This window comes from Chelonia mydas, chromosome 1 (assembly GCF_015237465.2).
Source record: "Chelonia mydas isolate rCheMyd1 chromosome 1, rCheMyd1.pri.v2, whole genome shotgun sequence".
NCBI classification, from domain to species: domain Eukaryota; kingdom Metazoa; phylum Chordata; order Testudines; family Cheloniidae; genus Chelonia; species Chelonia mydas.
Window position 1 is genome coordinate 3,588,051 of NC_057849.1, and position 12,804 is coordinate 3,600,854.

A 12,804-nucleotide genomic window follows, 5' to 3' on the forward strand; every position below is an offset into this window, starting at 1 on the left:
AGATGGCTCAGATCCCTCTCCTATCCATTAGACCTTCTGCCGGTGCAGCTCAGCCAGACCAGGGGATCTAGCCCCAGAGGTTATGAAGGTTTCATCGAAGAGCTCCTCCCAGAGCACAGAAGACCTGAGAATTGAACAAGGACATTCTGAATGCTCTCAGAATGAGACCCTGGGGCTTCCAGCAGGTGTGATGTGCATTTCAAGGCCAGACCCCGCTCTCAAATGCCTGTTCTGTGGATTGCAGAGTTCCCTTAATCAGTGATGGCTTTCTTCTGCTAGGAAGTTGTATTAAGGAGCAGATTAAACAAAGAGACCCTTGCAGATACAATCCATCATCAGACAATTCAGTTAGCACGTGAACCAGGGTCACACAGGCAGGGAATCACATTTACCCTTTGTCTTCTGAGAAACTCCAGACACAAAAGGCCAGATCCAGCTATTCAGGGCACTGGTGGAAATTGGATCAGTGCAGTTAGTGTTTGTCTTTAGGGGTTAGGAGGCAAAGCCTGTTCTCATTTACACTGGTGCTGATCCGGAGTGACTCCACTGGCTCTCTTGGTGTCACTCTGGGTTGACAGCAGTGTCAGTGACAGCAGCATAGGACTCGATCTCCCAGAGGGTCTCATCTGCCAACATGGGCAGCATTTATACTTAGCCACCTAGGAATTGCCAAACCGGGTTAGACTGGGGCCTTCTACCGCACACCCTGCTTCTGACCATGGCCAGCACCAGCTGCTCCAGAGGAATAGACAACAGTCCTGTACTAGGGAATTATGGGCTAGCTGCCCCACAGGGAAAATGATTCCTGACCCCCAGGAATGAGAGGTGGGCTGGTGCCCTGAAGCATGAGGGTGTGTGGCCTAGATTCACAGAGGTACTTATGTGTTGCAATGCTGAGTGTTGTAGCAGCCAACCCTATGGTGTCCCTTTTCAGGTACCCAGGATCTCCAGGCACTTAAGAAAGGGGCTTTTAGAAACCAACCCCATAGCCCTTCCCAGACTCAGCAATGCAAGTTCCCCAGCCCCCAGGATAGAACCCCTCTCATTGGTGCACACGGCTCAGCCTGCTATGGGGAAACCTGGCTTTAACGAGAAAAGGGCAGCTTGTGGAAGGGCTGGAGGATGCTGCTCAGAAAAAGGTTTAAGCCCCTGGTTCATGGGAAAGCAAGTGCCCAGAGCAGGCAGCCTGCAGCTATGGGGCATTGCTCAGTGCCTGGGGGCTCTGTGTCCCAGAAAGGCTGCTAGACTCTCCCAAAGGGAAGCTGAGCTGGGATTCAGTCTGCCTTCTCCATCACGTGCCTCTGGTGCATCTGTGCAAAGTGAGCATCAAATCCCACAGCGCTGATGCTCACTTACACCATGGCCCCTTTCTGCTGCTCTGCCTTTAGGGTCCCTAAAGTACATGCTTCTGGACATCGCCCGTGCAAAGGGGCCTCGGGGTAATGGGCATCAGACCCAGTCCTTCTCATCTGGTAATGTCCTGCACTCACCTTGCACTGGTGTAAATGGTGCAAGGCCGTGGTGAATCAGCCCCTTTGGGCCTACCTGTCTAGCCCTGTCCATCTGCCCCCATTTCACCCACAACAGAACAGAACCATAGAGCCACAGGGCCAGAAGGGACCACAAGGGTCCCCTCATCTAATCCCTGCCAAGAAGCAGGACTGGCTGTGTCTAAAGAATCCAGAGACCGGGAAATAACAGGGCCCCCTTTCCCACTGTGCAACCCCAAATTTACACTGGTGTAACTCAGCTGGCATCAAAGGACTCACACCCCCGGGAAATGAGCAATGCAGGGCGACCCCAGCCCTCAGTGGGTAGCCTGTCTGCAGGGGAAGCTCGGCTCTGCTGGCTTGCAAAGCCCCCGAGCACACAGACAGGCTGAGCCAGGGCGTATCTCTGAGGGCGGTCGTGCCCCTTGTCCCAACACCTTTATCGAAGCGGCCAGTTAGGGCGGAAGGGGGTTCATGCTTTCTGGGCGTGTGGCCCTGCCGGGCTGCTCTGGGGAGATAGGGAGGCAGCCAAGAGAACATGCACCCCCCCGGCCAAGACTTCAGGGCGTGTTCCAGGGCACTTTGCAGCTGATAGTTTGTCTGCGTTGCTAACCTCGGGCTGAAAGGCAGCTGCTCTGCTGTGCTACACCAACCCGGCAATGACAAAGGGGCAAGGAGGGCTCTGGGGCAAGTTGCACCAGCTGAGAATCTGGCCCGATATAGCTGTACAGTGCTGAAAAGAAGAAGCCTCTCCTCTGACATGTTAGAGAAGGACAATCCCACTGGGGTTCCCAGCCTTTTGTCCCCTTGGAGTCACAGAATCACAGAAGATCAGGGCTGGAAGGGCCCTCAGGAGGTTCTAGTCCAGCCCCCTGCTCCAAGCAGGACCAACACCCACTAAATCATCCCAGCCAGGGCTTTGTCGAGCTGGGACTTTAAAACCTCTAAAGAAGGAGATTCCACCACCGCCCTAGGGAACCCATTCCAGTGCTTCACCACCCTCCTCGTGAAAAAGTTTTCCTAATATCCAACCTAAACCTCCCCCACTGCAACTTGAGACCATTACTCCTCATTCTGTCATCTGCTACCACTGAGAACAGTCTAGAGCCATCCTCTTTGGAGCCCCCCTTTAGGTAGCTGAGGGCTGCTATCAAATCCCCCCTCACTCTTCTCTTTTGCAAACTAAATAACCTCAGTTCCCTCAGCCTGTCCTCATAAGTCATGGGCCCCAGCCCCCTAATTATTTGCATTGCCCTCTGCTGGACTCTCTCCAATTTGTCCACATCCTCTGTGTAGTGGGGGGACCAAAACTGGACGCAGTACTCCAGATGTCGAATAGAGGGGAACGATCACGTCCCTCGATCTGCTGGCAATGCCCCTACTAATACAGCCCAATATGCCATTAGCTTTCTTGGCAACAAGGGCACACTGCTGACTCATATCCAGCTTCTCGTCCACTGTAATCCCCAGGTCCTTTTCTGCAGAACGGCTGCTTAGCCAGTTGGTCCCCGGGGCAGGTCAGGGCCTGGCCGGGGCTAGTTTGAGGAGGTTTCCAGGCACTGAAAAAACAACCCGTCGGGTGGACGTTTGGTTATGCTGATTCTCATCCCAAAGATGGGATTGCTGGTGGAATCCCATAGGCCTGCGCCCCCTGCTTGTACCTTGTCTCGTCATTCACGCCTGTGCAGAGTGCAGTACGCTGTCCTAGCCGAAGGGTAAGGGTTTTCTACGCCCTTTGCACAGGTGTAAACGATGACACAAGGTGCCGGTCGGACGGGAATCAGCCCAACAAGTAACTGAAAAGTGTCTTCATTTATTAAACCCTAAACCTGCCCCTGAAAGCACATCCAGGTCTTTAAACGTGCCAAATTGGTTGTCAGCCTCGTCAGGCGTTTGAAGGGAATTTGGGTTAGGTCTGAGCACAACCTGGTGAGGCCCTGTGGCCCGGGAATTCCCACGCGGGGTCCAGTCAGAGCTTCTTTAGGCGCTGCTTCTCCCGTGGGCCCCGGGGCCAGAGTCAGTGGGAGCTGTGGGTGAAAATCAAGCCATGTGTCTAGTGCCTGAATAGGGGCTTAGGCCAGAGTTCTCCAAGTTGGGTGCCTGGAGTTAGACACCTTATTAGAAGCAACCCAGGGCTTCTGTTGCCTTCAGTGCTAGGTAGCAGGGTGCAGGATGGGGCCTGTGCATTGCTCCTCTGAGGATCCATTGCACTCTTATCGGCCCGTTGGTTATTAACAGGTCGTGGTGCAGAGGCCAGGGCCAGCTTCACAGCTCTGGTATCCCCTGGGGTGGAAACAGCCAAGCAAACGTCCGTGGCCGTAAAGTCCACAGCACTTTCTGGGCTTCAGTAATAGCAAGGGGCTGGACTGGCTCTTTGAAGAACAAGGAAAAAGGGTCACACGTCAGGTCAGTCTTTGTGCTGAAAGCATGTAGCTCCCGTGCAGGGCATCCGTGCCTCCAGCTGGGGGCTGTATTCTGCGTTCAGTGACACCCCGGCAGCCCGGCCGACTGCCGGGTCTGGGCCAGAGAGTTGCATTGAGTCCTGGGAGCTCTGGACTTGAACTGCAAATGTTATCCTTCCTCCTGCTTTATTGCTGAGCTCCACATACACTGTGAGGGCCTAGTGGGGAGAGCAGAGGGCTTGGAGCAATGGTTCAAAACCGAACCCTCTCGGCGCACTTGCTGTAACGCAGAGCCGATTCTGCTCCCACTCTGCCACAGGCCTCTGGCTTTTCTATCTCTCCCCCTTCCCTTCACCCCTCCCCCCCCCGCCACATAAACCGCACCCTGCACAATGTCGCTTCTTTTTAATGGCACCCGTTAATAACTTAAAAGAAAAAGCCTTGGCCGTGGAAAATTCATTGGAATTGTGATTGTTCAGCGTCACCTGTTGCATTATTCCGTACTGGTTGTTCGTACTGTACCAGGGCAGACTGGTGTGCGAGGGGCAGCCACCTGCAGGTGTAACGCTGATAGACCCCGCTCGTCGGGATCGAACCAGGGACCTCTAGCGCTGAGTGCATGATCCTCTACCGCGTGAGCTAGAAGCCACTACTGCATGGCTTCCGAGGAGCAGCCGTGTTAGTCTGTATCCGCAAAAAAGAACAGGAGGACTCGTGGCACCTTAGAGGCTAACCAATTTATTTGAGCATAAGCTTTCGGGAGCTACAGCTGTAGCTCCCGAAAGCTTATGCTCAAATAAATTGGTTAGCCTCTAAGGTGCCACAAGTCCTCCTTTTCTAACTGCATGGTTGTTTGCTAAGGGTGTGGAGCAGACTCAAGCTCCCTCTCAGTGGTCTCGGTGCCACTCGCTGGGACAGAACCCCACACCCGGGGGGTGGGGGGTACACAGAGCGTGGAGACAACTAGCATTTCCAGGCGTGTTGATTAGCTCGGATGACCTGGCCATTGAATGAGAACCGGACATGAGCCGCAGGTCTAGACAAAGCCACAGAGCCCTGGGGGTGAGAGTGGACAGCAGATTTGATGTGAGTCTATTCTGGATATATACCCAGAGCTGAACCTGGCTGTGATATGACCGGCTGGTTCACCCTGCCTTACCCCAGCGTTGCCAGTGTCACCGCGATAAGAGGTTAAGGAGCCCGTACGTGGGACAGAGCTCTTATGTTGCTATGGAGGCATACCCAGGCCTCTGCACACTGGTGAATTTCATCCAGAGACAGCAATGAAGAAGCCACAATCAGCCCCGCGCTAGGCACCCGTTGAAGGAGATTGTCGGCGAGGCAGCACACGTACCGCAGAGACCAGCAGCCGGACCCCGCAGGTGTCAGCGTCCTCGGCTCCCATCTATACCAGGCACGCAGCAGCTCACAGGGGCCCCAATTCAGGAAAGCACTTAAGTGTGTGATTACCTTCCAGCACGTGCCTTCCTCCACCAGGGCCAGCACCGGGCCCAGTCAGGTCATCCTGCAGACATGGCTAACGCTGGTAGCCCAGTACTGGCCTGTAAGCCAGCGTCACGGGCTATGAGCATTCGGGGTGGGGAGAAAGGTGTGTGTGTAGGTCCCTGCTGCTTGTGCAGGTCTATCCCCAGCCCTGTTTGCCAAGCTCCCCTCCGGGATCTCACCCTGCTCATGAGATGGGGGATGGGGAGGAAGAGGGGAGGAATGGTCACGTTACCAACCCAGCAATGTAGAACTGAGCAACTGGAGCAACTGGAGAATCTTACAGCTGCCCCCCTTGTGTTTCTCCTCCTCCTTGCTTTCCCCGCTTCATGCCCCTCGCTTGTTGCATCTTAAGAACGTAAGAGCTGCCACACTGAGTCACACCAGGGTCCATCTAGCCCAGGATCCTGTCTCCGACAGTGGCCCGGAGCAGGGTGTCAGGGGAACATACTGAGCAGGGCGACCATGGAATGATCTGCCCCGTCTTCCACCCCCGGCTCCCGGTGGTCAGCAGGCTAAGGTCTCCCCGAGTGTGGAGACGCAGCCCTGAGCCTCTTGGCTACCAGCCAGGTTCTCGTTTGAATGCTGAACAGAGTCCCCATCCCCGTAACTCAATCAGACCCCTCCTGGCGCGAATCCTGGGCTCTGGAGCTTAGGCTCTGCGCACGTCAGGGCAGGAGCCAGGGCTTTGCCTGCCTTTTTGTGGGGTGCCTAGCGTGTTTTGGGGGCACTGCAGAGATTCACTGTGACAGTCATATGAGCAATTACTATGGTTACTAATCTTTGTGTGTATGGGCGATGCAAACTCCAGGGAGCAGAAAGGGCATTTCTGCCCTAATTCAAAGCTAAACGCCCTCCTGTTTCCTTCCCTCACCTCATGTCCCTCCTAGAAGTTTCCCACATTTTGAACCCAAAGGCAGGAGAAAACTCCGTTACCCGGCAGCTTTTAACATTCATCTTTGGCAGGGGGTGAGACTATCAAGCCCTTTAAAATGCTGCCACAGCTGGAATTCAGGTCAGGAAAATATCTAATAAATGCTGGATTCAAATGTCTGGGTTGATCTTTGACCTCAGGGTGAGCTGGCAGAAATAACAAATGGAAACCCCCTGGTCACGCTGTCTAGTCCCCATGGCGAGTCGAGGATGGGTTCTCAGAGTTCATTTCCCAGTGTGTAGTGTAGCTCTCTTTTAAAGAGTTCAGGTCGGGGGCGGGGGGGTAGGTCAGGGGGTGTATGTCCGGGGTTGTATTGAGAAGTGCCTATATAAGATTTAACTCTCTGGTTCCCAGTTCTTATAAAAAACATGGTCCTCTGAAGCCTGCAGGCCCCTTTAGCGTGTCGGGCGTGTGTGTACCTCAGAGATGGAAAACTCCAGCAAGCTCTGGCCTGTGGTTTGGAAGATTTATCTGCAATGTGCAGCTGCGGCTCCTTGCGAGTTATCAGCCCAATGGGACGGGGCTGAGCTGTTCTCTGAAGGGGGCCTCTTGAGCCGGCCCATGGGTCCCAAGCGAAAAGGAGGGGTCCCCGTGCCAGCCTGTTGGCTAGGAGTGTAAGTCGGACACAACGTGAAATAGGCCAGGGTCTCAGCTAGGCTGATTTGTGCCAGCGGAGGATCTGGGCTAGCGTTTTTAAATGTAGTCCCCAAATGACCTCTGTGAAGAGCCAGATCCTGAGGTCTTCACTGGGCATCATATTTCGCACTCGTTGACTCTGGGCTAAAGCCAGAGAAACACCACAGACACCCAGGGGATCAGCCTGGGAGGAGAAGGCCACCTGAAGAATCTGAAGAAGTGGGCTTTTTACCCACGAAAACTTATTCCCAAATAAACCTATGAGTCTATAAGGTGCCACTGGTCTCCTTGCTGAAATTTTCACTTTCCCCTTGTTTAGGCCCTAAAAACACCTGGAACCACTCGAAATCATGGGCCTGACCCTCTCCTCCCCTGGAAAGTCACTTGCACCTGTGTCCCGTGGGTGCAAAACATGATCACACTGATGTGTCCGGATTTTGTGTCCCATTCTCACTGCACAGGGTATAAGGGAATGGAGAGCCCCGCCCTGTATTGGAAACTGTGTCAGTGGGCCAGATCCTCAGCCGGTGTGAACAGGCCCTTCATCATCGACCGCGCTAGCGCCCACTGACGCCGGCCGCGGGGGAGCCGACACCAGGCCTTTGTCTCCGCCAGAGGGTCGGGGCCAGTCACCTGTCTGCCCTGTTAGTATGGCACACAGTCAACCCTGTGAAACCTGCCCCATGGGCGAGGGCATCCATTAGCCAGCCCCCTGTCAGCAGCAATCCAGGAACAGTCCCCACCCACAGCCCCTCCACACGGTCAGTGCTGGGCCCTGGGGACTCACTCTAATGACTCTAGGGCCAGATCCTTCCCCGGTGTAACTCTGTTTTACTCAGTGCAGCTCTGCCAGTTTGCACTAGTGGAGGATCTGGGCCATTGGGAGCGGCACTTCAGAGATGTGTGGGGTTTGGGTCACCCCTCTGGGCAGGGGCGACTCCGCCCCCAATTTAAGGTCCTCTCTGGTCCTAAAGAGGAGACAAGGGTTAAGGGTGTAAGTGCCAAAGTCCTTTGTGACAGCACTGTCTGCTGGGGTCAATATCCCCCTGGGGACAGGGCCCTAGGGTGGGGGTGCTGTGCGGACAGCGGGAGAGTCCAGAGGGTGGATTTAGCATGTCCGTTGAGCTAGCCCTGGGATCCCGACTCAGCAGACCGCCCCCTGCACGGACCGAAGAAAGCAGTGGAGTGGCCTCTCCCCAGCCCGTGCAGACCCCACCCCAGGGCTGACCAATGGCCCTGTCCACAGAGAGGGGGAGGAGCGGAGGCCGGAGGATAAAGGCCCCGCTGGGGGTCTGCCCCTCAGCTACAGGTTCCTCCCTCAGCTGCATCTGCAAAGGACCCCTCGCTCCTCACCATGGTGCACTGGACAGCCGAAGAGAAGAAGCTCATTACCGGCCTGTGGGGCAAGGTCAACGTGGCCGAATGTGGTGGCGAAGCCCTGGCCAGGTAGGCCCAGCCCCACGGCATCTGCCCCGCTGTCTCCCGGGCTGGCGAAACTGCTGCTTCTGCAGGGAGGCTGCAGTAACCCTGCATCTGTCTCTGCTCCTGTCTCCCTCTCTCTAGGCTGCTGATCGTCTACCCCTGGACCCAGAGGTTTTTCTCTTCCTTCGGGAACCTCTCCAGCCCCACCGCCATCGTGGGCAACCCCAAGGTCCGTGAGCACGGCAAGAAGGTGCTGACCTCCTTCGGGGACGCCGTGAAGAACCTGGACAACATCAAGGCCACCTATGCCACGCTGAGCGAGCTGCATTGTGACAAGCTACACGTGGACCCCGAGAACTTCAGGGTGAGTCGGGCTCCTGGGTCCCCCTCTTCGATCCCCCAGGACAGGACAGGGCCAAGTGGTGGTTCTCCCTTTGGGGCATGGAGGAGGCCACCAGTGAGCAAGCTCCCAAAGGTGCACTGGGTCTAAAGGTGACAGACAGAAAGTGACGCTGTATAACCCAGTACAAGGTGCCAGGCCTGGGGAGCAGGCTCAGGGGAGAGTCTGGCAGGATCCAGTAATGCAGGTGGAAATCTGTCAAGGCCACCTGGGCCCAGGATCCAGTGTCAGGAGGGATGGAGGGAGGGGGTGGGGTGCTCTGAAGGGGGTGGGGGCGTGATATGGGTTTGGTCCAAGAGAAATGAGCAGGGTGCTAGGGGGAGGGATCTGTGGGGAGAAGGGCACGCTCGGGTGGACCGGCCCCTTTGGCGGGTGCCGAGCAGGATGTCCAGGGAGTGAAAGTGCTGCTCCCCCATGATGATCCCAGCCCCACAGCGCTGTGTGCACAACCCCCCTGTCCCGCCCCTTGGGCAGAGGGCTGATGGGAGGGAGGAGGGAAGGGGCTAAGGGCCTGCAGGAGGAAACCACGGGGCAGGCCACGGGCGAAGGGCAGGTGCCTGTGGAAGCTATAGAGGCGCTGGGGGGGGATCACTGGGGTGGCGTTAGAAAGGTGGGGAGATGCCAGCGACAGATGGATACAGCGCTGATGGCAGGGGGTGAGGGGCAGGGGAACAACAGGGGCCGGGATAGGTGGTGGGAGCAAGGGGAAGGATGGCAAGGGGTGAGTGCCAGAAGAGGGGAAGGATTTGGGGGAGAGGAAAGGGGTCTGAGCCAGGGAAGAGGGAGGAGAGAGCTGGTCAGAGTGACATTCCTCTGGTGCAGGGGACACCCCCTAGGTCCCACTTAGGCCCTATTGTGAGGACTTAAGTAGCGTATAGGTCTTCTGCTGGCCTGGCCCTGCACTCAGGGGGGCGGGGGGGCGGGGAGAGAGGGTTCACCACACAGGAATAGAGGAGAAGGCATGAGGAGTTAAGGTCAGAAAGGCACAGATGGGAGAGAGAAGGAGCTGGGGGAGGCAAACGGGTAAAGCGAGCAGAACATACAGATGAAACAGAGACTCTCACGGGGTCCTGGGCTGGGGAGAAAGTTTCGTGGCAGTGCCAATGCAGATAAAATCCCAGAGCCCCAAACTTCATGATCCATCCATCCATCCATCCATCCACCCATCCATCCACCCATTCACCTGCCCTCTCCCCCCACCCTGCACCAATATCTACAGATATCTCTCCACCATGGCCACTGAGCAGCAGCCCTTACTGCTCACATGTGGCTAGAGAGACGTGGGGGGTTCAGAGCCGTGCTGACCAGGGGGGTATTTTCCTCCTCCTCCCCTGCAGCTCCTGGGTGACATCCTCATCATCGTCCTGGCTGCCCACTTCGGGAGGGAGTTCACCCCTGCCTGCCAGGCCACCTGGCAGAAGCTGGTCCGTGTGGTGGCCCACGCCCTGTCATACAAGTACCACTAAGCCCTCGGCAGGGACGCGCACGACAAAGACACCCTGCTCCGTTCCAGGCGCACCCATGTGCATGGAAATGCCCTTTGGGTACCACTGGCTGTAACAGTCAAATAAAACCCGTCCACTGCAGTGGGTCATGGTCCGTGTGTCTGTGCATGGTGCGGGATCCTGGGGTCAGGGGCAGCGTGGACAGGGGGTCTGGGAGATTTTATAAACAGGAAAGGGTTTCGCTCAGTTGCTGGTTCGTCTTTCCTGTTTTCTAAGGCGTGCTGCTTCGGGGCTTTCCCGGCATTCTAGCTATTATGTTCTTATATTGGAAACCTCCAAAGTGGGTGTAAAGTGGAGTTGTCACCCTCTGGACAGCTCTATTCACCTGTAACTTCTTAAAAAATGGACGTTTCCGGATTTAGCCAGTTGTCACTCATGTACCGCTCCCAGTGCCTCGCCCTTTGTTTCTTTGCTTCTTTGGATTCCAAGCTGACAAACACGTCCACACACAATTAGCTCTGGGCATCTGGTCATGGAGGCTGTGAATGTGTGAGTCCCCTGGTTCGTTCCCTCCCTCCCTGGGCCGTGGGGAGAACAGAATGGCCTGATTTGCCCCCAACAGCTGATAACACTTGCAGCTCTGCACTAAGACAATGACTATGATCAATTCTCATGCTTCAGGGCTTCAGCCTGTCACCTTCAGGGGTCAGGAAGGAATCTCCTCCCCTTCCCCCACGCACAGTTGGGCAGATAAATTTGGTGGGGGGGATGCCTCTCTCTGAAGCATCAGAGATCAGCCACAGCTGGACAGGGTGGACCGGTGATATGAGGTGGCCTGGCAAATCCTTTCTAGATGCCTGGCTGGTGGGTCTGGCTCACCTGCTCAGGGGACAACTGATGCCAGATTTGGGGTCAGGAAGGAATTTTCACCTAGGTCATTTTGGCAGGGACCTTGGGGGAGGGACCTTTGGCAGGGCCTGGGGAGTGGGGTCACCTGCGGGGATCATCTGGGTATATCTCACCCAATCAATTTGCTTCCATTATAGGGGGCCTCCGGCATTGGGGGGTCCCTGAGTCCATCCTGTTTGGGGCACACTACAGTAAGGACTGAAATGCTTTAGTCTAGCCCATGTCACTGGGCTCAGTGCAGGGGTAATGGTGGAGTTCTCTGTGTGTGCAGGGTGATCTAATGGTCCCGTCTGGCCGTAAGCCCTGTGACACTATGAAACCACCTCCTGCTGAGAGCGGGTGCCAGGCATGGGCGTAACGTTACACAGCTGTGTCTGCATCTGCAGGATCAGGCCTTCAGGGCTCTGCCCTGTGATGAGGTGCATCAGCATGGGGTGGGCTGTCCCTGGGGGACACCAGCTTCCTTTTGGGTGCTAAACGCAACGAATAACTCCCAGGTGAATATGGACGCCATTCCCTCCAATGGGGAACTGTGGCCAGGTGATCCCAGCGCGCCCCTCTGCCAGGAAATCGATGGCCGGAATTGTGGGGCGCACCTGGCTGTCAGCCACCTTTGTGCCCGGGGGACTCTGGGGTGGTCAGAGATGGAGATGACCCCTGGAATATCTAAGGCAGTCCAGGGAGTTCTCAGTTACACCAGGGTTGTCTCTGAGCAGCTGTGCAACCCAGAGTGGCTGTAGCAACCCCTGACTCTAGCCTCCTTCTTTACTGGAGGTGGCAGGGGGCCTGGCTGTCCCACGTGGGGCCTGCCCTGGGTGGGGGTGGGGATTTTACAGCCCCTGAATATGGCTGGAGGGACCTACAGAGGCTGCAGCAGACGGGACAGTCCCTCCCTCTGAATCACGGAGCTGGAAGGCAAACAGCCAAACCACTTTGGTTTGGGCAGTTTATGACAAGTGCTCCCCCCAGCCCGGCACCGCACTTCCCACTGACCAGGCTGAGAGACAGGCCCGGCACTGGGATGCCAAAATCACGAGTCAGGCCCTCCAAAGTCACGGGACTGGCTTTGAAATCACGAGATTTTAAAAATCTGTTGGATTCTTTTCCCTTTGCCTTCTGGGTATTGAGCCCGGGGGCTTGGCGGTTTCCAGGTTGTCTCCACACAGCGCCAAACTGGGAACTTAAAAATCTGAAATTTTCCCACCCCCAAATGACTCCAGGAGCTGGGGCTTGAAGAAAAACACTCCAAATCAACAAACTGGTCAATAAACCAGAGAGACTCAGCAACGCCAATTCAACGCCATGCTTCGTACCCCACAGCTGGCCCGCATTTTGAGGGATGCCCAAGTCCCCTACATGCCACACAAGTCTGGCACCCGCCTCAGTTTCCCTGCTCTTACCAATCCCTTCCAGCTTTACCCGCGAAGCAGGAATGCAGGGCTGAGGGAACACAGGGCGCCCCCAGTCAGAGCGGCTGTTCGCACAGAGCAGAAGGCTGCACTCGCGGGGAAGGTGCTGGCTTGGCCTCAGCTCTAACCCAGACCTTGGGCGGCTCACTTCATCTCGCTGGGCCCTCGGGCTCCGTGTGCAAAGTGGTACGTCTTTTCTCCCCCTCCTGGTCCTGCCTAGCTAGAGGGCCAGGTCCCTGGAGCTGGGGCTGTCG

The 12,804-nt window shown here is 56.2% G+C and overlaps 1 protein-coding gene across 1 annotated transcript; it reads left to right on the plus strand.

The window, feature by feature from the left end:
* The first annotated feature begins 8,251 nt into the window (after positions 1-8,251).
* On the plus strand, positions 8,252-10,373 carry LOC119563550 (hemoglobin subunit beta). Its single transcript, XM_037907759.2, has 3 exons — positions 8,252-8,411; positions 8,529-8,751; positions 10,125-10,373. Exons 1-3 carry the CDS (start codon positions 8,320-8,322, stop codon positions 10,251-10,253), a joined length of 444 nt encoding a protein of 147 aa, XP_037763687.1. The 5' UTR covers positions 8,252-8,319; the 3' UTR covers positions 10,254-10,373.
* The last annotated feature ends 2,431 nt before the right edge of the window (positions 10,374-12,804 follow it).

Coding starts and splice junctions, on each gene's coding strand:
- LOC119563550 (XM_037907759.2), top strand. CDS start 8,320: ATGGTGCACTGGACAGCCGAAGAGAAGAAGCTCATTACCGGCCTGTGG. Junction 8,412..8,528: donor GGTGGCGAAGCCCTGGCCAG/GTAGGCCCAGCC, acceptor CCCTCTCTCTAG/GCTGCTGATCGTCTACCCCT. Junction 8,752..10,124: donor TGGACCCCGAGAACTTCAGG/GTGAGTCGGGCT, acceptor CCTCCCCTGCAG/CTCCTGGGTGACATCCTCAT.